The sequence below is a fragment of the Danio aesculapii genome, chromosome 15, assembly GCF_903798145.1.
Source record: "Danio aesculapii chromosome 15, fDanAes4.1, whole genome shotgun sequence".
Classification (NCBI taxonomy): Eukaryota; Metazoa; Chordata; class Actinopteri; order Cypriniformes; family Danionidae; genus Danio; species Danio aesculapii.
In genome coordinates this window covers 27,407,724-27,432,500 of record NC_079449.1, presented here as the reverse complement: position 1 = coordinate 27,432,500, position 24,777 = coordinate 27,407,724, and the positions used below count along the sequence as shown (strand labels likewise).

Below are 24,777 nucleotides of genomic sequence, written 5' to 3'. Positions count from 1 at the left end.
AACTCCATCTTTACCTCTCTCTCACAGACTTTGGACATTTGACCCGCTGCACTGGCCTGTTTGTGAGGTAACTTTTCCTCTCCTCTTGGCTGTTAAAGCGATACTTGTGGATCCAGACACGAGCGTGCCTGAGGTGCAAGTTATCTCCCATGTGTCTACGGTTTACCTGTGATAACCGCGTATTATGCGCATACAGACAGTAACCATCGGTGAACAGCGCTTTCATTTCTAAAGCCAATAGCAGCCGTTTCTGGTAAGCTGGTGAAGACAATAACCAATCATAGAGACCTCGCCTGTCAGCGCTCAAAAAGCAAGCGGGATAATATTTACATGACTTTATTAGCTATAATTGCTCATGCTGTCTTCTGTGCATATATTGGAGTTTTGTTTGATGCATTCTAAAAGAGTGTTTTCTTTGCCCAGGTCAAATTAAGGGTACAGTTCATATATGTTACTGCTGTATTAAAGAACAGAATTGTATTACAAATAATAGATAAATATATTTATAGATTTTGATTTAAAAAATTCTTGTGTTGTGAAGAAAAAACCTAATTATGTTTGGAAAGCATCGTCAATGCACAGAGATATCAAATTGAACTGAATCGATGGCATGATAATCGTAACCGAACCAAACTGTGAGACCAGTGTAGATTCACACCCCTACTCGTTACAATTATAGACCTTTTTCTTGGCTACTGCATGGGGGCGCCAAAGTGACCAGCGTCTTCCGGTAGAATGTTTAGAACTTCCGTTTACAGTGTTTACAACCAGTAATTTGCAATCTGAAAATGGGTTTCAATAGCGTTTTAAGTGGATTACAGAGTGTTTTTGTGACACACAACGTTGAAATGTGTGTGTTAAAGCTGTTATAATCTGTCAGATCTGTGGTTCAAGCGCAAGAGAAAAACAGTATCGTAAGCCATGTTTCTTTTCATTCTGCTTTATCATGTGCCCCCCAAAAAAAACATTTAAAATAGAAAAAAATATGTCTTTTGATTGCTTTCTTTAATAACTACATTACACAATACTTACTTTTACTTTCAGTACTTGAGTAGTACATTTTGAAATAAACTACTTGAATGTTGAAAACTTTAGTACTTCCACTTAAGTATGGTGCTTAAAGAGCACTTCTACTTCTAAGTCACTTTTTGATAGAGCACTTGTACTTTTACTTAAGTCTGGGTCTCTAATACTTTATACATCTCTAGTTACAGAAATTTCTGTCTTTATATTTCAAATAAGTTATTAGTATTCAATAATATTAAATGCTAGAGTAGATATTTATTAATATTTTATTGTTGTTGTATTATTGAACAAACAGTCTTTACAATGGCACACAATAAATAGGCCATTTTCTCTATTGGCATTTGTCAACTGAGCAATCAGTGTTGTTAAACAACACTGAATGGACTACAGTAATATCCCTTACAGCAGAGGTCTGAAACTTAAATTGGCGGGGGGCATATCAATGACTAACAATTCATAGAAGGACTAGAATATTTTAATTTTCTAGCACACAAAAAAAGTGGAAACCTGATGTAATTGATGCACTCAGACATTCTTTCCCATAGTATAATAAATCTCCTACTTTTTGCTTCTTGTTGTACATATTGAAGGGGTGGTTTAAATAGCTATGAAAATACTACAATTAATTAAAAGGCATAATAATAATAATAATAATAATAATGATGATTATTATTGTGTCCCAATCAATTGAAACTTAAAAGTTTAACAGATCATGTAAGACAGCAGAATGCAGTTTGGGTAACAAATGACTTTACTGGCAATTTTTTTTCTTAATATCATTCTTTTTTGTAAAGCGATAACAAAGAGTGGGAAAGTATATATATGAATACTGCAAAACCCTCTAAATTCATCAGACCTTTTTTTTTGTAAACGAGCATTTTCTATCCTCCTCTGATTAGGCTCCACTGATTAGATTCAGAAGTTTAATTTTTAAATGTAATGATAAGGTTATTAGCTAGTAAAATAATAATAATAATAATAATTTTTTTAAAAATTCACTTTAGACAATTCTTTGGTTTTTAACCAGAGTTAGATTTTTTGTTTGTGTTAAAACCAGTTAAATCCACATGTGCTTTTTTGCAAAAACCTCTAAATCCACCTATTGAGACAAAACAGTGTAACTAGTTAAAATCACTAAAGATGCAATTAGAAATTATTTTACCAAACTTTAAACACCTTAAATTAAAAATATATAAATCTGTCAAGTGGCAGGTCATTCCGCTGTGGTAACCCCTGATAAACCAGGGACAAAGCAGAAGGTAACATTAAAAATCAGTAATATTAAAACTGACATTAATTAAATCTTAATCTTTTGTCTTTTCTGATTTTTAGGATTTAGATTTAATGTAAGTAGAGCAATGTAAACATTGCAAACATTGTAAACTAAGCCTCTCAGATAAAAAATAAAAAAAACGTAGTGTAAAAACATTGTGAAACATCATTATCTGTGCGCTGTCCATTAATACAAAAAGCTTAATATAAAAAGATTATCAGGCGTATAGGTAGGCCCACAAAATTTTCTACAATTTCCGCAGATTTTTAGCCCATCATTGATTCTGTTTATTTACTTGAGTAAATGTAAGTAAATCTATATTTATTCAGCTTTTAAATTAATTATAGTAATATTATTGAGTAATATGAAAATGTTCATCTGATTTATGTACAATGCAGTTTGTACAGTAATATTTTCTGTCTTTTAGTAGATATATTATATGACAGACTTGTTTTGTTTACCAAATAAAGTGAACCTAATTGGATTTGCATTTTAAACATTAAATAAAAGTTAAGATAAATATTTTTATTTCACATATTAAGGTTTTAGTTATGATACTCCCAAATAATTCCGCAGAAATCTGCATATTTTTTACCAAAATTCTCAGCAGAAATAGCAAAAAACGTCCGCAGATTCCATCTGGCCCCACGCATAGGTAATATGAAGAAATATAAATAATGTATAGTTTTATACTTTATATTTATCTTTTTAAAAAATAGCTTACATTAGCAAAAAAAAAAAAAAAAAAAAAAAAAAAAAACACAAGGTAGGCCTACTGGGCAAAAAGGGGATGTCTCTCAGACAATTTTAGAAGCTGTCATTCATTCATTCTCACCATACTCACAGTCCTTGTGTCTTTTTCATCTCTTGTTTATCTTCATAGCATCCATGTGGGATAAAAGAACAGCATCTTAACTTCGTCTTTTGTGAAACACAGTTGCCGTTTAATGTACAGTAAACCAGACTCATTCAAAGTAGCGTCACTGCTCAAACAAACGTTATGAATGCAACTTACACTTCCGACTGTACATTGTGTTTTCTTTTTCTTATAATGCACAAAGTTTTGAGGTAAGGGACGTTTTCATTTGTCATTCACTGACAGTCGGACAGGCTCATCCAGTTCATCAAACTCCATCTTTTAAAATCGAAAGCGGAAAAAAACTCTCCTTATAAAGCCGGCGTATCCGCGTGCTGCTACATTGAAAACATACGATTTGATTCGCGCCTTCTGATTGGGTCTCGGCTTTTGCTGTCAAAGGCAAGTGGCGTTTAGAGGCTTTTACCAACAAACTGTTGTGTGGAAAGAGTACTGAAAAATCATACTTAAGTAAAAGTACCATTTCTTGCCTAAAATGTAGTGCAAGTAGAGTAAAAGTATCTGTAAAAGTAAACATTACTTAAATTATGAGTAAAATGTAGCCCTTTTAAAAGAACTCAAGAGCATTACACTGTAAAATGCTGATGCATTTACATTTTGTGGATGTGTAAACGTAACATTCTGTAGTGCATTTAGTTATTGCCAGCAGCCACACAACGTCATAAGATGTTAATAGGCTCGTTTGAGATGGCCAAAATCTGCGCAGAATCGATCACCGCAAGATGCATGCCGGTTTAGAAATGTGTCCAAGTTGCATTCCCCTCGCTCTGATGTCACGCTGACGTGCACCAAAAAACTCTCGCGACGGCTAGGCGGGTACCTCGGATTGAGCAGTCGGCAGCAGTTGCTCTCCAAAGACTGCGCTCATCAAAAGCATGATGGGAAACGACTGGCTGACGACAGAGCTGAATGCTTATTGAATGAGACGGACAAACTACACTTCATTCTCTATGTAACCCTCTTTTGACACCTCTAGAGGTTTAATAGCGCCCAGGAACCTGGTATCTCAGTTCTTTGATGGAGAAATATACTGAATTTTAAAGTACGGTTGCAGTAAAACAAAAAAAAAAGCTCTAAAAGAAATTACCGGTGCTTCCAAAATGTGACTTTATACTGAAGAGTATAAACATTCCAGCAAATCTGTTTTAGATTAATAAAGTATTTATTAAAAACTATAAGATGTAAATAAATACTATAAGAATAAAACTCAATTGTTTTATGGAAAACAAACAAAATAAGGCAATAGAAAAGAAACAGTGGTGTAAAATTAAAACCGTTACCCAAATAAAATAGTCTCTCTTTTCCTTTGTCTAAGAGAGCTTATAGTTCTAAACCTCACAATAAAATAACACTTACAGTGTTTACTTTACAATTAACACACTTTCCCTAGACAACTTGTGCAAAATAGGGATTTAACACAAACATAGGAACAATAAATCCAAGTCTTCCAGCAATCACACAAAACCATACTGTAAAATATAGCACAAAACACATTTCCCTGAATCAAACTGTCATTCGGTTCTATTGAACGATTCAAATGAACAGATTCAATTGCACTTCCAAACAAATAGTCTCAAACAGTCGCAGTTTTATAACTCAAAAAGTATATACGTCACTCGTTTGTGTGTGTTATTCGTTGGGGCCCAGTATGGTTGGTGCACATGTGAAGCAATTGTTTCCCGAGAAAAAGGCAGTCACGCTACTCACGAATCCTTATGCAGCGATCATCGAAAGGTCCCCGCGGCAGAAACCATCCATGCCTTGATGACACTTTCAGTTGATCTCAGCAGCTGAAGATGATGGAAATATCCGACCACAGAAAAATAAAGTCACCTGGAAATGCGTTGGAGTAGAACGGCGCTCAAACATCAGCCCGGTACACCGCGAATGTAACCTAATGTAGACGTCCGTCTTCGATATAAAATGAAGCTTTGGTCCACAACACAAATAGAGGACACAGCAATCCCGCTAGCCTCGCTATGCTATGATGAACTCGTTATATTCTGTTTTAGTTACCTTTTCCCCTGAGAAAACAAGCCAGAGCACCTGCGTTATCTTCTCACTTTCTTTTTTCTGCTCCCCTCTCATTGGCCAACGTAACCCAATCAACTTTGGAAAAACACTCATTGGCTCAAGCTATAAATCTAGATTAGTACAAAAATATATTTTCACCAGAAAACAAACAATATCAAACGGTTTATATTATGAATGTTTTAAACTAAATGTTTGAAAATAAAAAAATTCTGTCTTAATATACAGATTATAATCCTGACATATTTACACATATTATAGAGCTGGTTACACCAATCTTGTTTTTACTAAGGTTTATACCTGGCTGTTAAATCCCTTTTTTTTTGTATTTTCGTTGATAATAAATAAAAATTAAAAAAAGTTATAAAGAGCATTACATATGGTTATTTATTTAGATTTACACGCAAACAAATCAAAACACATCTTTGTAAAAACATAACATGACCGAATATAAATGTTACTAATAAATCATTAGGATGTGCATGTGCTATATTTTATTTCTCTCTTAGTTTAAAGTCCTTTTTGTTGTGATTTTCACTTTGTGTGATTTTTTTTATTGTAATTAAGCAGCGTTATTCCATGAAAGCCAATCCAATACATACATACAAAAGTAACTGACTTACTTACTGAGTAAAAGACTGCTTAGTCATTATGCCTCATCTTTGTGTGGTTTCATATGAGAAGTGAAAGAGGTGTAGTAAACAAAAACACACACAAATATGTATGTGAAGTCAAAAGTCATGTTTAATAGACCAAGAACAGCATTTCATACAGTCTAATAGTTTTTATTCTGGAGAAAGACTTAGGCTATTTATTTTAGTCTGGCTGGAGTAAAAGCTGTTTATGTAGGCCTAATAAGCATGTCAATATAATAAACCCCTCAAGAATTTCTTTGTCAAACAAACATTTGTCATGACTTGTTCCTCAAAAGCATCTTGCTGTAGCTACTTAATTTATAATGTAGCCAAATGTGCTTTCTTGAAAGCTTTTTTGCTGTATAAGCCGTTTATTTTGTCATTCTTTTAACATTTGTTGAATATACAGGTTTATATTTTAAATACTCCCCTTTAGGTAATGAGCTGTTCATATTCCGTGATTGTGACTATCTTTTTGTAAAAACAGTGATATTTTAATTGCATCCACTCCCACATTAAAAATACTATAGTAAGTTATAGGTAGTGTTTTTGAAACATATAAAAATAGCCTATTTAAATTTTGTAGTTGCTCTGGTATCACAACTACAAACATAACCCAATACTGAAAAAAGTTCAAAAACGCTATATTTATAGACACAAGAGACAATTAATAGAAAAGTTCTCACAATAATTTTAAAACACCAAAATAGGTCCTAATGGCCCATCAGCTCTAGAGGGCTTACTCACAAAAGGCACTTAAACTGGCTAACTTTCAACCCACACAAAGAAAATACTCTATATCATTCTCTCAAATCAATGTTCTCAAATGAAGGTATTAACTCACAGGACTGGGGCTACCCACAAGAGTGATCACCCGTGAAAGTTATCCACCATACACTTTCACACCACAGCACACTCCAGTCACACACCCTGATGCATCCAGTGTCCCACAGCACACACTGGCACAGAAGCACCACCACCAAAAAGGATCCTTCACCCCCAGCTCCTGCAAGAAAAAGAAAGAAAATACCAACAAAAAAAACAAAAAAACACACCAATGGTAAAAAGGGGCTTCTCTCTCAAACCGGGTAATTTTACACAAAGCACAGAAACCAGTAATTCAGAACTCAATACACATTGATGAGGGTCTCTTGAAATGGACTCACTAATTATACAGGCACAGAAAAAGTAACATTGACAAAATACACTTTGGTGCAAATAAACATGGACACAATTTCCAATAATATCCAGCTGCAGGCCCGCAGAACCACACACGTTTTAGGCACACACAATCTAGGCAAACCATATATGGTTATGACGGATGGTAATGGTATTAACGTCTTCTTGGACATTGTCATCGATATATTTTGATATATGTGGTTAATAAATAATGTACACAATAAACAATAGTGTTAACTTTATTTCACAAATATTGCGATCGAGACGGGCGAATGGGGAGCGTTGTTTCCGATTGCCCTTCAATATAATAGACTGAACAGATTTCTGTCAGTCTTCACGGATGATCAGTCATTATTATCTGACAGAGACAACATAGCAGATACTCGTTTGCTGGCCTTGCTGAAAGATCTAAATTGGACAGGTTTAATTTACATAATGGATTCATTTTATAATGAAGGAAATAATAGCAAGTTAATATAGGCAATAATACATCTTTATGTAATAAAAATCTTTTACATGTAATAAATGTATAACACTTTATTAATATTTTAGTGATTTAATAGTGTGTATTTGCTTAATTTTCTAATAACTTTTTCATTTATGATTTCCCACAATAAATACTGTAGTAATTTATAGTAAGCAATATTGTTTTTAAACCAAAATTTAGCAAGAGACAAATTAACTATTAATATTTAATTTTTTAAAAATAATCATATATATATATATATATATATATATATATATATATATATATATATATAACAGCTGTGACAGTTTAGTAAAAGATAGTAGTTTATAATCAGATAATCAGTTAAGATAAGTTTATAACTATATTATATATTAGGATTAACTATAGTAATTCATTTTAATGTGACATTATTGTTTGCTTTTTATATTTTACAACAAAGTTATTTTAACCAAGTATGATAATATTAATATCCTGAATTAGTTTATTACACTTAATCCTACAATTAGACGGTCTATTATGTTTTCTTTGTGTATGTGGACATGTGAATAAAGTCATAAGTGTCTAACCAATTATTTTTATTTACATAATTTGAGTTCAGAAACTGCAGAGATGTTAAAATGATAGTTACCATATAATAATAATGACTGAAATGGGAAGCCATATTTGTGAAATTCAGTAGGTGGCGATAACGCTTCTAAGGAGTTAGTTAGTTCCCATATATGGTTTGCCTAAATCGTGTGTGCCTGAAACGTGTGGTTCTGCGGTTCTGCAGCTGGATATATATCTCACAATTTCACCACATCATTGATGGACCGCTCAAAATTGTCAGCTCCGGGTCTGCCAACGCACCTGGACCTATTTACTTTAAAATACAGTACAAAAAAAAGACTTAGAGTTCAGTCAGCACTCAGACAGTAGCATCGCTCAGAAAGTAGCGTCACACAAAGTAGCATTAAATGCTTCTGGATTGTAGCATGAATGTTCCTAAACTGCAGCGACAGAAATGTGGGCACGTTTACGACCCGAAAATGGAGAATCATCTATAACAAACACACACACTGTTACAATCATTGCATTGGTTAACACTCCCACTTACAACCACATGCAAAACACTTACCAAACATGAATGAGGTGCTCTTATATCAAATCCGTCGAATGATATAAAGTGTCCAACCACACTAAAACTGACAGTCCAAACACTGACGGAAACACACACATACAAACCAGGCAGGCTGGAATGCAACACAGGGTCAGCATTCACCCCAGCCACTAAACAACTAGCAAACCGCTATGCTAACTGCACCTTACCTGGAAGGCCTTGCTCCTCGACTGTGCTGCCATTGCTATTGCTATTGCTATTACCGGAAGTTACCCAGGGGCGGCCATAAACGGAAGTTACAACAGACTACAGCCCTCAGCACTAAATAGGGGAGTACTCTGCACTGATTGGTCATTGCAGACGTCAATCACCATCACTTACCTCATGCACCCTATCGCAGTAGCAACAATCAATATTAATAAACATTTGGCTAGATTTATTAAAATTTTAATTACAACTACCTAGACTATAGAGCAAAATTTGAATAAAACCTACAGTACAGGCAACTTTGCTAAACATGTTAAGCTATCTCCCTTTTTCCTTTTAACATGACTCTATATGAAACAATTTGGAAAATAATGTGCACAAATGAACAACATTATACAATCCCTGAAATGAACAGACACTAATGTCTTTTTACTATGTTTTTACTTTGTTACTAATGTCATGAGCGTTATTTTTATCCCCAAAGTGTACTAAACGGCATGTTTAGTATTTGTCTTTTCCACAAGCAAAATATAATGTTACAACCTACAGTAAATAAACATCAAAAATAGAAATGTAGAATTTTTTTTAATGTTAAATAGCTTCACAACCGGGTGCTATGTTTTCCCAGATAGTCCAAAAACATGTGGTATAGGTGAATTGTATAGGCTGAGTGTCGATGTTTCCCACTGCATGTTTCCCAGTGATGGGTTGCAGCTGGAAGGGCATCCGCTGCGTAAAACTTAAGCTGGATAAGTTGGTGGTTCATTCCGCTGTGGCGACCCCAGATTAATAAAATAACTAAGCCGAAAAGAAAATGAATGAATAGCTTCACAACCACTACACAAACGAGCAGTTTTTTTGTTCCTCCCACTATTCTTCTTCCCCAATAGATCACGAGTTGCTCCGTGTCATGATAATGACATAGTGGGAAGTATGAGCATTTGAGAGACCAGATTTCATAATTGATTAGGATTTTAAAAGTGAGCCCTTTATGCTTTTCTAAATTAAGTCTTGCAGTTACATGCTTAAATGAAGTACAAAAAGTCGTACTCTAAGTTGTTTTTGTAAACACTTTTAATAATTTGCATTTAAAGCGATATGTTTACATGCATTTGCATATGTTGTACATTTAGATACTTAGTTGGAAATTACTTTGCTCAGGATAAAGAAAAACTACTTCTAAAAATGTAAGGCTCATCTCACTCAGCACCTTGTTTTGTAGTCAGTGCACTGATCAGGGTGTCAGCCATTTTAAGTGCTGTCCTAATCACAAAATGTTTAAAGCAAATTGAAGTGTTCACACTCTGAAAAGTTCCACAATGCAACATATTTTTACATGAATGAACATAGCTGGACAGGATAGGAACAATCAAGCACAAATGTATAAATGTTTAATGATTGAAATGTTGCTGGTATATAAAACAGTCAAATTATTTAGCTAAATTGTACTTTTAAAATCTTAGAAAAATAATATCTAAAAAGTATTAGTTATGCTGTTGTATCTCAATTCCAGTTTTGATGGTGTATGAGTACAATTTCATGTCACACTCTGTGTGTTCCAATGTATAGTGAACCAAGCAAGGAGCTAGGGTGCTGATTGAGAGGCAACCAACGTAGCAATAAACATTTAGTCAGTTTTCAGCATCTTCATCCAAGTTGCAGAAATAAAGCCTGAATCTTCATTTACAGTGGGACGAGTACTCCATCTCTGACTGATCACCTAAGGCAAATGTTGATACAGAGAAATTAGTTTAATATTAGCCGATACTTCTAAATAATGTAATAAAAACACAAATGACTCATAAAATCTTACTTGTCTGGTAGTAATCATACACTTTAATAACAGCTGGCTTAAGATTCTTCACTTGAATAATCTGATTCAGTCCAATCTGGAGATTCACTGGGTCTGTTTTTGAAACCTTCAAGAAGATAAAAAAGGTCATAGGTTAAACTATTGAAGAATTTAAAGTCAATCAATGTGACTTAAAAATATAAACATTGGTGATCTTTCACCTCTTTCAGATACACAAGGACATGATTATCTTTGGAATCAATCCGCTCCACAGGTGAGGTATCTGACTGCCGCTTGAGTTTTAAGCTGTGTTTTGTAGAAAAAGCAATTAAAGATTAATAAAAGCATTTATAACACCACATGCCCAGCCATAGATTCTGTCTTAGATGCACAGTAAATCAATACATCGAATTAATCCCTTAACAGTCAAACACACCATGGACGTATCAGCTGTGAATCCTGATAAGAGTTTAATGTCCACAATCACCATGTTAGTTTTGGCCTGTGGACCATCATATCTGGAAAACACAAAAACAAGAAGCATCAGACTTGATGTTGAATGAACTAAAGCCACAACCATAAGCAGGTCTTATAGAGTAAAGTTTCTCTTCCTACGTCACAGTGAAATTTAACAATAGATTTTGTCCAAAGCTTTTCTTGCAGTCTCCCTCAATCTTGGCTTCAATACTCAATGTTTTAGCTTCAGTATGAGTGGGAATGTTGTAGAACTGAGCCATCTGAGAGAGTCAAAACAAACAAACCCATTTTTAAAAACTCTCTAAGCAGAATAACCCCAAAATGCCAAGAGAGAAAATGAGTAAATGAAGCTGAAACTGCAGACCTGCACAGACACACAGGCTGAGCCCTTGACTTCAATGCTGTATTTTCCTGGCACATTGGCCAGCTGCTTCTCCTGGTACAGTAACTTGTTGTCTTGATTGACATCAAAGCTGTGAGAGTCTCCTGCTGACTGTACAGTCACTGTGCTGGAGCCGTCAGAGCTGAACACTTTGGTGGCGTACAAAGACAGAGCCTGAAGAGCCACCACTGTGTCCTGGGAAAGAAATGAGTTCAGTCATCTGACAATTTTAGCCATTCAGCAATAATGTGTTTGATTTGAGGAACCTGTGTGGAGGAGAATCCTCCATAGGCATTCTGCTGCTTCACAAGCCAGCTGACAATCCTGTTAGCAAAGCCCAGATCAGCTGTAGTGAGTGAATCTGCAGTGAGAACAGCTAGCAGCACATATGAACTGATCTCCACATCCAGAGAATCAGAGTCATCAGCAGATGCAGACTGAGACCAGTGGACAAGAGGACCTTTAGGACACAAAAGACAAACTCAACCAGCAGGACAAAAGCAACAGTGCAGTGCAGAAAGTCATCAGAAAGCAATCTCTTACCCTCTGAAATAGCAAGATCCTCCAGTTTGTTGAAAAGCTGCTGTCGAGTGTTGGTGTCTCTAGCCAGACTGAAAGTGTAGGCCAGCAGAGCAGTGGTGTAAGTGTTTTTGACGTCCTCAATGACGGAGCTCAAGCATGACAAACCTTTAGTGATGACAGGATCCTGAGACAGAAACAGACAAACAGATGCTGCGAGTGTCATTTTACTATGAGTTTATACTGTGTTTCCTGAAGATGAACTTACTGTGACTGGAGTTTCCAGTTCAAGCAGTGATGCAGTAATGTAGGCCGTCATTGTAACTTTATCATTCACTCCACCCTATGATAGAGAAGAATTTGGCATAAGGCAACACAATCAATACATTTATGTTAATTTAGACACACATTTTGTTGACTTAATAAATCATAAATGTTTGAAAGAGAAAAGTTTAAAAGTAAAATCGAAGTTTCCTAGTTACTAGATTTGTTTCTAGATGTTTGTTATGGCGATAGATAGATAAATAGACAGATAGACAGACAGACAGACAGACAGATAGACAGATAGACAGATAGATAGATAGATAGATAGATAGATAGATAGATAGATAGATAGATAGATAGATAGATAGATAGATAGATAGATAGATAGATAGATAGATAGATAGATAGATAGATAGACCTTCATTCTGTTGTTAAACAGTCTTCCCTGTTGGATAAAACAGCCATCTGAATCCCGTCTGCGTATTAACCAATCCTTTGCACTCTGAATAATTTGTGGATCAATAAATGTGTATTTCTGAGCTTTGCCAAAAGACCTCAGGACAAAGGCAGTCAACCTGGTAGTGTGGAAGTTTTAATTATTTAGAATATTTCCTTGATGTTAATTTTGCTTTAACAAAAGAGTGAAACTATATATACCATGTATTCCCATCACCATAACCAAATGTGCTGTATGCCCCATCAGAATCCATGTAGTTCAGTTGTCTCTGGTATCCTGTTTAGTGTCATAAGGGTTAATGCTATAACAGTTTTTTCTGACATTAATAAAAAAATCAGTAGCTTCTTATCATGACTGATGTGTCTCACCACTCTTAAGGAAGCTGCTGGCTTTCTCTCGGATGGCTGATGTGAGCTGCTTTGTGTTCTCCAGATACTGCAGAATGTAAATATTAGGAGAAAGAACAGCCATGTTTTGTTCTCCACAGCCGTACGGCATCCGTAATAATCCATGAAGATTCTGCAGCGCTCGACCCAATATGTCTCCTGCAAACCAAACACATTTTAGAAATCCAAACACAAGCTCCTCGTTTCTGTTTCTGTATGTAAATGTTACCAATGACTGAAACTGAGGATTTTGCTGATCCCTCTATCACATCTTTAGGAAGAGTCAGATCTACTTCTTCTGAGAGACTGTCACCTGTGAATCAGAGAAACAGACACATATCACCCATCAGGAGAGTATTACTTTGAAATTAATATTTGAATACTCTGTCAGATACCATTAATAACAAAAACTCAATCACAGCTAGAAATTGTTTTGATTCAAGCACTTTACATACAGAGAAAATAATGGAGTCCTATCAAGTTGCAGACATATCTCAAGAATGATAATTGGAAGGAGGATGTACATGTACCTAAACTCAATTTTAATTTTCATGACAGCTTAGACAGTGTCAAAAGCTGTGTTCACATTAACAAAAAATTCAAACAAACTGTTTTCTCATTGTTAATATAAGGTATTGTTTATAGACTTGTAGAACCCACCCTTTGGACACAGTAACCAGCTGTTGGTCTCTGTCTTTTCAGTTCCTTCAGCCTGCAGCATAAAAAATAATAACACAAACAACATTACGATCAATGGTAAATGATGTCTGTGAGCTGTTTGATGTGAACTGACCTGTACAAGCAGACTTCGTGTGACGATGTCAATGCGTCCTCTCTCTGGCACACTCACAATCTCATTATCACACATAGTCTGGGACGCCTCTGCCTCTGCACTGACTGTAATATTCACCACTCCTGCAAAACAAGACATGTACGTGAAGATACAGCAGACGGAAACACTGAGAAACAATGATTCAGACTGGACAATTCACCAAGAACAGAAGGAGTGAGGATCCATTTAAAGATTTTTCTTCCATTAGCACAGAGACAGGATGAATACTGATCATCAGAGGAGGCTTTGAGAGTGTAGTCTGAGGAAGGAGCTGGACTCACTTTAACCTGTCAATCAAGCACATTTGATTAGTGGAATATTTGATCTGATTGGATCAGGCTGAGTCTGAAATCTCACCATGATGCACTTGGACAGATAGTTGAAGACAGTGGCCTTGAGCTCAAAGATCTCCCCACGGATGATGGAGTAAGGCAGAGAGAGCTCCAGGAAGAAGGGCTGGAAAACTGTCAGCTGAGCAGGAGGAGCCAATCCCAGACCTGTGGAGGACAGACAGAAGGCCTCCGTCTCCCAAGAGGTGATGGTGTCAGGAACTGTGACAGGAACCTCAGCTGATCCAGAGTCTCTGTGGTGCAAAAATAATAATACGCCTGACTGATTCGTTCTCAACTATTAAGCAACACTTGGTTAAACATTTGCAAAAGACGTTCTTTTAAAGTTATCTGAACAAAAGTAATTGAACTCTTGGTAGTGTACATCTGTGCATTCATTGGAACAAAGTGACATTGTCTTTTAATGTTAAAAACACAATTAAGAGAATCACTAAAAACCAAGAGAATCATGCTCTGCTCTTCACTGAATAATTATGGTCAGTTTAGTATAAGTTTAATTGTTCCTTCCAAACAGGATCTCAAAGGGAGATGAGAACACAATAAAGGTTAATCTATTAACCCAGCCAGACTTCTCTGAATTTGTTTGTGTCTGTTTGGCCATTTTGAAAATTACAGTAATTTTTCATAATGATCTAAATCCAATGGCCAACTTGTTTGTAAGCATTCATCTGTGAGGCTTGAATTAGTCAAATTTGTGAGAGGCAAAACGTCCTGGTTACGTACGTAACCCACGTTTCACGAATAGGGAATGGAGATATGTGTCTGTATAAACAGACTTTGGGAGTGCTTTAGACGACCAATCACTTCTGAAGATAAGAAAACGGGCAATTGAAATGCCAATTGAATTGGCGGAGCTTAGCTCCACAGCTGAGACTAATGAGCCAATTAGGGCTATATCAGTCGGCTGCTGGAGCCAGCTCATCAGAATTTGCCTGCTGAAGAGCCGATCGCTCAGCTCCCAGCGAGGGCAATAGCATCAACTAACCAGTGGGCCAACCTCTGTTTTGACAGGGCACTTCCCTTCTGCCGACCACCATAACAGATAAAGAGCTATTCACATGATCTTACATTTTGCGTTCGTTCCACGTAAAGGTGCAAAGCACGAACGGGACAAAGCAGCGAGTGGGCTGGGTCTGCCTCCTCCGCAGGCAGCGCTTGCAGGTTCACCACCTGATCTCTAAATGGGGTGGTAGGAACCTTGGGCACATAGCCAGGTCGGGGTCTCAGGACAATGTGAGAGTAACCCGGCCCGCATTCAAGGCACAATTCACTGACCGAAAATGCCTCCAGATCCCCAACTCTCTTGAATGACGCCAATGCGATCAGCAGAGCTGTCTTAAATGACAGAATTCTAAGGGATACCGAATCGAGTGGCTCGAACGGATCTCTCTGTAGACCCTCCAGGACTATAGAGAGATCCCTAGAGGGCATGAGAGGGGGGCGGAATGGATTTAATCGTTGCGCGCCTCTGAGGAATCAGATGATTAGATCATGCTTCCCGAGCGTGTTGCCATCCACCACGTCATGATGAGCGGAGATCACAGCCACGTAAACCTTCAGTGTGGAGGGTGACAGCCTACGCTCCAGCTTATTCTGAAGGAAGGATAACACAATGCTAATCTGGCAAGTTCGGGGGTCTTCTAGGCGAGAAGCGCACCACTCAGAGAATAGACTCCACTTTAGGGCGTAGGGATGCCTCATAGAGGGTGCTCTAGCTTGAGTGAGGGTGTTAAGTACTGCGGGCGGTAAGTCACCTAAGTCTTCCGCGCTCCATCTATGGACCACACGTGGAGGTTCCAGAGATCTGGGCATGGGTGCCATCTGGGGACTCGATCGCGAAGCTAACGCTGAAGTGGTCTCATATGAAGCAAACCGAGCGGCGTGACCGTGGCTGCGTATGCCATATGCCCCAGGAGCCTCTGAAAACATTTCAGTGGGACCACTATCTTCCTGTGGAGCTCGTTTACACAGGAAAGCATTAGCCTGACACTCCTCAGAGGCCCTTCATGCCTACGTGAGCTCTCTGAGTACCTTCGGGAAGAAGGGGACAGGGGGTCTAGAAGGCTTTGCCTTCTTTTTCACCCCCACGTAACACCCATCTAAGCGGTCCGGCCGTGGTTCTGGGGGACAAGCCATCTCCAGTCCCACAGCCGAAGCAACTCGGGATAACACGGCTAACATGTCCGACTCCAGATCCGAAACCTCACTGACAACCCTGGAGGGTGACAGGGGGTCCGGATCTTCATTGAAGCATGTCAACCCGCCCTCCGATGCAGCGATGGACATCACGTCCCCGGTGTCATCTAATGAAAGCACGGCCAACTCGGAGGATGGACCAGCGATCGCACTTGAAGCAGAAACAGAGCGCACCGACGAGGAGCAAGGGGTCCGCGGGCCCGAAGGCGACGGATTAGCCCCCACTGTAAGCCTCAGGCCTGCCCGAGTGCTAATCGCTTGGCGGGGAGCAGCAGGGGTGACTTGCCCTAATAAAAGAGCTCACCGCGACCTCAGTTGCGCAACAGTCAAGCCATGCAAGCACCGCATCAACATGTTGGACCCCCAAAACCACCGCATCCAGAAACGCACGGTCGAAACGACATCTTTAAAAAGACGCGCTGCACGACCGTGTGCTTTCTTAGGAAATTCTGCTCTTTCAGAAAACTGGTCTTTCATGTCACCAGCGAAACGCCAAGGGGACAGAAAACCCAGCTCGACTGCCGCTAAACGTCTTCCCCTGCACTGGTGAGGATAATGCTTTTTTCATTGTTGGAAGTCAGCTCAGCAGAAGGGTTCTTCAGTCTCAGATCGGGTCTGAAGCAACAATTCTGATGAGCTGGCTCCAGCAGCCGACTGATATAGCCCTAATTGGCTCATCAGTTTCAGCTGTGGAGCTAAGCTCCGCCAATTCAATTGGCATTTCATTGGCCCATTTTCTTATCTTCAGAAGTGATTGGTCCTCTAAAGCACTCCCAAAGTCTGTTTATACAGACACACGTAGAAATTCAAAAAGAGACCAATTATTCCTGTTTTGAATAAAACATTAAACAACACACAATTGCATTCAAAATTTGCAAAGCACCCAGGTATTTTTGTCCTGGGCACCTGAAGAGATGCATGAGAGACATGAGTTGATGCCAAATGCACTGATTATCCTTCACATACCCCACTTCAGCAAGGTCCCAGATCCATGTTTCTGGAAAGACCGTCCGAATTGTCACTGCCGGATTATCAATAGTAGAACTTTCTATTGAAGACCCCATACCCACTCGACCAGAGGTGTCATACATCACTAAAAAGAGTGTTAGTTTGTAGTGTATGAAAAAAGTATAACAATAAAAATTAACCTAGTTAAAATAACTGTATAAGTTTTTTTTTAAGTACTGGCATATGAAGAAAAGAAATAACAGGTGCAAATAACAGTATAACAGTACAAACAGCAATATCAGGGCACACGATTGTTTGTATATGTGTGTGTGCCCTCACAACAATTGGACATTTTTGAGCATGTTTCTTGTTCCAAGTTCCCATCTGTTTTTTTTTTTCTTTGTTTAGGAATTTTTAGATATACGATTGTTTGCTGCCTGTTTCAACCTTTGCCTGTTACTTTTTATGTGTGTGCATGTGTTTATGTATGTAAACAGAAGTAAAACATCACTGTAACCATAAAACCATACAAAGAGGACAAATTCGACAATAGTTAACAATAGTATATTTAAACACTACATCATAAGTAGGAATAACAGTACAGGTACAGTACCTATATCTCTGAATCTGTGATAAGTCAAGCCTCTGAATGACAGACAATCAGGGACTCGCACAGCCAAATTTGAAGCCATTTTCAGCCCCAAACTCTGTCAAAACACAAGTAAAATTGAATGGAAATACAGAATAATGTCTGAAATAAGGGCTTTTGTGCAATTGCAGTTTGCTTGGTATCTACTCTCCCAATCTTAATCTAGCATTCTAATCTGTACTGTCACATGTGTAATCAACCTGTTACCTTTAAGGTTCCATAGACCATGTCTGCCAGCACATTTCGACGGGGTCTCACATGTAGACACGGCTGCTCATCTTCAGCACTATAAGGATAATACACATACTGAAATGGCAGCAGGTTGAAGATCTGCAATGAGACCACATTCACACACAAATAGTTTATAGCAGACGTATTCAAATATGTCACTTGTCATAAAATTCATATATGTAAGTATATGTAAGTACTGTATGTAAGTATACTGCAGATTCACATGATGAAGACAAACTTTTTTTAAGTACTGCATTGTAAAGTATCTACACCTTGTCAGCATCCAGACGTTTTCCTGACTCCAGGATCAAGATGCTCTGATCTACAGCACTGAGGCCACACAGTGAACCAGGCTGAGCTGAAAGCTGGAGAGTGTTTTTCTCACCAGGAACTGCTTTAGCAGGAGAAAACTGCAGAGAAACCTGTGACGATAGTGAAATAGGATTTATTTTAGGACTCAGTAGAAATACAGTATGAAGTAGATTATTTTAACCTGCTGCAATACATACCTTATTACCAAAACATTTTTCAGTGTCTAGTCTTTTGCTAGCAGCAACAATATTTTCACTGGGCAGAACACAGTACGCCAGAATCTGCATTACAGGAGCCACATCTGCACCAACAGACAGTTTGAAGGACATTGTGCCACTTGCTACTCCATAAAAAGAAGACTTCACTTCAACCTTCTCATATCCATGATGAATGATCACTCCTCTGGACAAAACCTGAAACAAACAGACGACACTGTTATAAACTGACCAGTGCAGTCAATTAGTGCTGCAAACAAAATAAATAAATAAATAAATAAGCCATCGCTTTAAGAATTAGCACATGTACTCACCATATAGACAATGTCAGTATTGAAGTCTTTAACAGTCTCTCCAACAAAATAATACTTGACAGTGGCTGTAATCTCAGTGCCACACTTTATTGGCTGCTCAATATTCTCTATAATCAGTTCACTTAATGTTGAGGAGTATGAATCAGCGATCTGGAAGAGCTTAACTGTTTTTTTATCTCTAGAGAAGTGAGGTGTTTTGTACTCACGAAAACGGGTATCTGGAAAAACGTTTGCCTGGGAAGAATCAGAAATGAGTTGACTGTTGCTACTGAACCCTTTGGGGAACATTAACTAAAACTAGGTGAATACAAACTCTTACAATCAGAGAAATGTCTTTTTTAGAAAGACTAGATGTGTTAAGAGAGAAGCTGGCCAGTCCATCACTGTCTGTAGTGAGATTTAGGAGCAGTTTTGAGGACCAGTTTTCACCCTCTAAAAGATAAACCTCTTTGTTTGGAATTGGAGCATCTTTAAAATCGGAAAGTTTGATCTGTTGAAAATAAGATTGTTAAGGAGTTAATTCTGAAATAATTCTGAGTGTATTAATGGTATTAAACTGAGACAAATAGATTTCAGGCTTACTTTTCCCTCGATGACTGATCCATGTTCATATGTTTTGGGCAGGTCAATAACTGTGACTTTGCCAATTTCATAAGTGAGAGGTACAGATTCAGATTTTGTCATGGTGATCTCTGTAATAGTAAAATACGGCTAAATAAATATTTATATTAAAATAAAACATTAAAAATGAAAAAGTTAAGAAATTCAAATAACGAAAGTCTGACCGAACCCAACAGCTCACCTGTTCCTTCTTCTGTAACCACTGCCTCAACATGAAGAGCATTCATTAGTCTCTCCTTTAGTGTGGAGTTCAAAAAGACTGATAAACTGAAGTTATGGATGGCACAGCCAGTCTTTGTTATCTAATTTTAATGAACAAAAAAATAAATATAGCACATTAACTGAAGTGTGGTTTAAATGGATAGGAGGAAAAATACTGTGTGTGATACAGTTCAGCTAACATACCTCAGTGGTTTCCTCTGAACACAAAGGATTGAAATCTATGGTATCAATGTAGGGCAAATAATTACGGCACACTTTCACCCATGATTTACCAGGAACAGGCTGTCCATACGTGTATCTGTAAAAAGAAAATCAAGCAACTGATTTACAACCCAGGGTTAAGTAAAATAAATAATATTCTATGATAACTGTCCCCAGTGAATGCACTTAACAATTCAATCAAAGTAACACAATTTAACTATAAAGAAGAGACATAAACCACTCACTTTGCGCAAACCTTAATTAACAATTCCTCTTCATCAACACTCACTTTATTTGGTCTTTTTACTGTAACTTCAAACTTAGGCAAAACTAGAAATCAGAGGACAGAAATCAAAGTCATTAATAGTAAAATAGCATAATATTTGCATTAATTTGTCAAATGCAGTTATTCCCTTTTATGACTCACCATATTTTTTCACCTTAAAATAATGTGAGATCATCCTTTCCCCAATGAAAGCCTTCAGCTGGTATGAGCCTTCACGACATTCTGGGTTTAGTTCATATGAACGCTGCAAAATCCACCTTGTTGAGGAAACATTTGTCCATTGGGCAATCCTGTTATCACGACTGTCCTGTTTAATACCAAAAACACAATCTATTTAGTAACACGGTCAACAAAACATACCAATATGACTAATATTGGAAAAATATATCATTTCTAGTGTTCTAGGATTTAAAATGTATGTTTGTTATGACAGTACAGGAGGTATTGTGGTCTTACCTCAAGCACGACTGAACTATACTGTAAAAGAGTAAACAGTCATTAAATAATTGTCAATAGTAAAAAGATTCAAAGCCAATAATAAACAAATCAAGAGCAAATGAGGGTGATAAAGGTATTAGATAAAGCACATCAGACCTGCTGATCAAGTGGTGCAAAGTTTTTATCCAGGGTAACAACTCTGAAGTTAACTGTGGAGACAGAAAGGAGTATTATAATCTCTTTTAAGCTTTTTCGCATGTTATTACTGCAGTAACGTGCAGTTAAAGTGTAAACATGCCATACCAGGATGGTCACGTCATTTCGTAATTATGAGATTCCCACTGGTAAAAGACATACACATCCTCAATACAATAATTACATCTTATAAAGTGTGAATTTTTGGAGAGTTAAAACTTCTACATGACCACAATAGATCAATCACAAAATGTATGGATGCTTAAAAAGACACTGATTGTGTGTGTATACAATTTAGTTTCTCCACTGCCATAGCTAAAGGTAAGTAGACAGGCACACAGCACATTTCAACATCTTGGCTACTGGGGTTCCTCCCCTCATTGATACGGCTAATAATCATGATGACGCATGCACAGTTCTGGTATCCATGCAGAGTTTATCTCTATCAAATAGACCTGAACAAGCTAATCAAGGCCTACAGGAACCAGGCAGGTATTTTGTTCAGGTTTGAAGCCGTCCAGGATCAACATTATCCACCCCTAATCTAGCCATGTAGGACAGCAGATTAACTTGCAGCAGAAAGTTAATAGTAAATAAACTCTCTACAACTAAAGTCGGATGATCTGCTCTGAAGTTGTATGTGACTTCAGCTTGCCATTTACGTATTGATATGTGTGTTGGTTCTGCCCCTCTCACCCTGACTTGGTGCCTGTTTGGGATCTGTCCTTGGTGCTTATCACACTTACTGACATTTTGAACTACTGCATGCACTGGAGTTGAAAGTGCTCTCGTTCAAGTGGTGCTTTGCTAGGATTCTTATATTTTCAAAACTATTAGCAAATGACTCCCGTTCTTATCTATTTCCAAACTTATCTGGTTATCTATTTTATTTACAGGTTTATAAATACAATGACCTGCTTACTACATACTTTTACCATCTGCAGGGTTTTGTAACATTTGTATTTTTGACCCTGATCACCTACACTGTTACTTCAGCTCACTGCATAATGATAACATGCTTTACTTCATGTACTGTATGTGTTACATATCAGGGTAAGATGTCAGTGACACCAGATTTATTCACTATATGCTTAGATTATTCTTTGAAACATTCACAACTCACCAGTCTGTCCAGGAATATAGATGGGTTTATCAGTCTGGATAAAGGTCAGAGGATCGTAAGATTTGAACATGACTTTTCTCTCCTCAGTCATCTTGAAGGACTCTCCCTGAAGTTCAACCTTGATTTTCTGCACTGATTCTGCTTCTGCTAGTGGAGCCTGATGAGAAATAAAGTCTTGTGTTTACAACCTCTACAAGTGCGGCATCTCAAAAACAAAAGGCATTGTAAGGGTACATACATAATTATTAGATTTATAAAAAAAAATTTCATTCAATCATTTTCTTTTCGGTTTAGTCGCTTTATTAATCTGGAGTCACCACAGTGGAATGAACCGCCTGTAACATTTTTATAGTTGTGTTAAATTCATTTTGTTGTGTAAAAGACCTTGAAGTTAAAGCAGCGGTGAAACTCTTGCTCAGCTTTCTCCTGCAGCAGTAATGTGCTCTGGCTCCCATGATTCAGGTAAATGTTCATGACGAGGCTTTCATTGGGATTCAGAAGACTTGCACAAAGTTTGGCCTCAGATCCCGACTCAATCACTACAGGAAACATCACCATGAAAGATCTGTTGAGAGATAATAATCATACAGAATTATTAAATGTCTATTATAATGTATACTTTAAATATTTCAGACTGCAAAGACTTAACACAGCAGAGTTTAAAAAATACAAGAGAAAGCTGTCCGACACAGTATATTGAAAGCCAGCAATCACTTTTCTGGTTATCAAAAATACAGAAATTCAATTCTCATTTTAAATTTAAATGTCTGTTTTTTAATATATATAATTTTGATAAATGTAAAACTAAAATGTTAAATTAATGTTAAGTAAAAAAAGAAATGTTCATGAATTGACACTTGTAAGGAAAGTTATTATTTAAATATTCTGTAGTACTGTAAAAGAGGCACCAAATTCCTTTCAAATACCTATAGAAAAGAAAAAGAAATCTAAATCGATACATTTTAATTATTGTAAATTGCTGGTACTGAAACTTATAAATAATAGTACATGTATTATAACTGCAAAATAACTGCGTTCCTCAATTAAAAGTGTTAAAAACTTACGGCCTTGCTGTTTGTCCATTGACACAGACGAGGAGGAAAAAGATCAGGAGGAGCCCTTTCCAACAACAGCCAACATTCAGAGCCATGATGACGAGGGTCCAGGCCATGAGATGAGCTGAACTGTCCCTTATAAAGGGACTGTCCTGCTGAAGGAGGGACTTTAAGAAATTGTATTGATCATTTGATTAATGATTCAACCAGGCAATGTAGTTTAAACGTTTGCGCAAATTCACATATGTTGTCTTGTAAAAAGTGTGATAAAATAAAAACTGAAATGAAGTAAAGACAGAAAAAAGCTTGACATTTAATAAAACAATCATTCAGTTCTGTATGTATTTCTGCCTTCATATTGAAATGGTCTTAACTTTTAATCTAAAAACATTACATTTTATTTGCATTCAAGCAATTTTCAGTCAAACAACATGCAAGACATAAAATCACACAGCAAATATGTGATCTCCTGAAAACATACTCCCACTCTTGAGCTACAGTACATTGAACAACACAGCTACCAACCTTTGACCCTGTGTCTACAAATAGTGGGCTCAGACAACTGATAAAAACATCCAGAAGCACATTCTGGGAAGTGCAAAAATACATTAAAATGTATTTTAAAATAAAATACCAAATACCTCAAATTTACGTGTATCAAAATAAACTACAAACTACAGTAGCCACTTATGTATCAAAATAAAATACTGTATTTTGAAAATACTACAAAATATTTTACAAGGGAGCATGAAATTTCTTCGCAAACCTTCTATAAATAAGCATGTTCGATCAATCTTTTCACAATTAAACTGACTTAGTGAAGTAAACAATGTTTGACAGAAACAGCGTTTTTCTGAGTAAGTTTGTCAGCTTCTTTGTCACCTCCTTCACCTTTATGACTTCACATGAGTAGGTATTCATAAACCTCTCTATGATTTTACTATAAATTTTGTTCAGATTCCATGCAGACAGTCTTGTCTTGAATATGATCTCTTTAATCACTGTAAAAATAATGTAATGCTGAGACTGAGTTGGAACATTGTACTGTATCTCTTTATTTTGCTTCTATCTATTGCATGGCCAGTAAAATTGATACCATTATATTTTGAAAGGATGATTTATGAAGAGGTTATTTTAATTTCTTGCAATATTAAATATTATTACAATTGTTTTTTGCAACTGAAATCGTCCGTACTTACTTTAGAACATGATTTCTGAAAACTACTAAAATCTTTAGTTTTAGTCATTTCCATAAATTTTTCCATTTTGGCAAATGGATTTCCAATTGCTGCTATTGTTGGTAGAGCAAGCAAGTTTTTTACAAGTAAAGTCAGAGTCCGTGGGCAAAATATATGCCAATAAATACGTCTTTATTATGCAATCAACAGAAATTCTTCATCAATTTTCCTTCCTCTATAACGCACACTTTGTTACCTTAAGTTGTTACGTTACGTTGAGTTACGGTCAAAAACTGTGTGCTTCCTACCAACGCTCTCTGCCTCCATGCAGTGAAGCC

General features: G+C 37.1%; 1 protein-coding gene across 1 annotated transcript; it reads right to left on the bottom strand.

Moving 5' to 3' along the window:
* Window positions 1-9,852: 9,852 nt before the first annotated feature.
* Window positions 9,853-23,377, bottom strand: LOC130241996 (alpha-2-macroglobulin-like). Its single transcript, XM_056474019.1, has 34 exons — window positions 23,271-23,377; window positions 22,591-22,771; window positions 22,207-22,363; window positions 21,045-21,097; window positions 20,907-20,927; window positions 20,592-20,757; window positions 20,410-20,494; window positions 20,147-20,261; window positions 19,923-20,043; window positions 19,703-19,812; window positions 19,440-19,610; window positions 19,121-19,354; window positions 18,789-19,004; window positions 18,552-18,701; window positions 18,256-18,378; window positions 18,013-18,106; window positions 17,418-17,544; window positions 14,263-14,488; window positions 14,066-14,192; window positions 13,867-13,988; window positions 13,734-13,785; window positions 13,303-13,386; window positions 13,056-13,232; window positions 12,888-12,963; window positions 12,649-12,805; window positions 12,235-12,309; window positions 11,991-12,153; window positions 11,714-11,907; window positions 11,430-11,642; window positions 11,204-11,325; window positions 11,023-11,106; window positions 10,810-10,894; window positions 10,610-10,715; window positions 9,853-10,516 (listed from the first exon to the last, which is right to left on the bottom strand). Exons 1-34 carry the CDS (start codon window positions 23,375-23,377, stop codon window positions 10,476-10,478), a joined length of 4,335 nt encoding a protein of 1,444 aa, XP_056329994.1. The 3' UTR covers window positions 9,853-10,475.
* Between the last annotated feature and the right edge of the window lie 1,400 nt (window positions 23,378-24,777).

Excerpts from the sequence above, each read along its gene's own strand:
- LOC130241996 (XM_056474019.1), bottom strand. The coding sequence starts at position 23,377 with ATGGCCTGGACCCTCGTCATCATGGCTCTGAATGTTGGCTGTTGTTGG. Across the intron at positions 12,154-12,234 it reads AACTGGAAACTCCAGTCACA|GATCCTGTCATCACTAAAGG; the intron begins GTAAGTTCATCT and ends TTTCTGTCTCAG. Across the intron at positions 11,326-11,429 it reads CAGCCTGTGTGTCTGTGCAG|ATGGCTCAGTTCTACAACAT; the intron begins GTCTGCAGTTTC and ends TGACTCTCTCAG.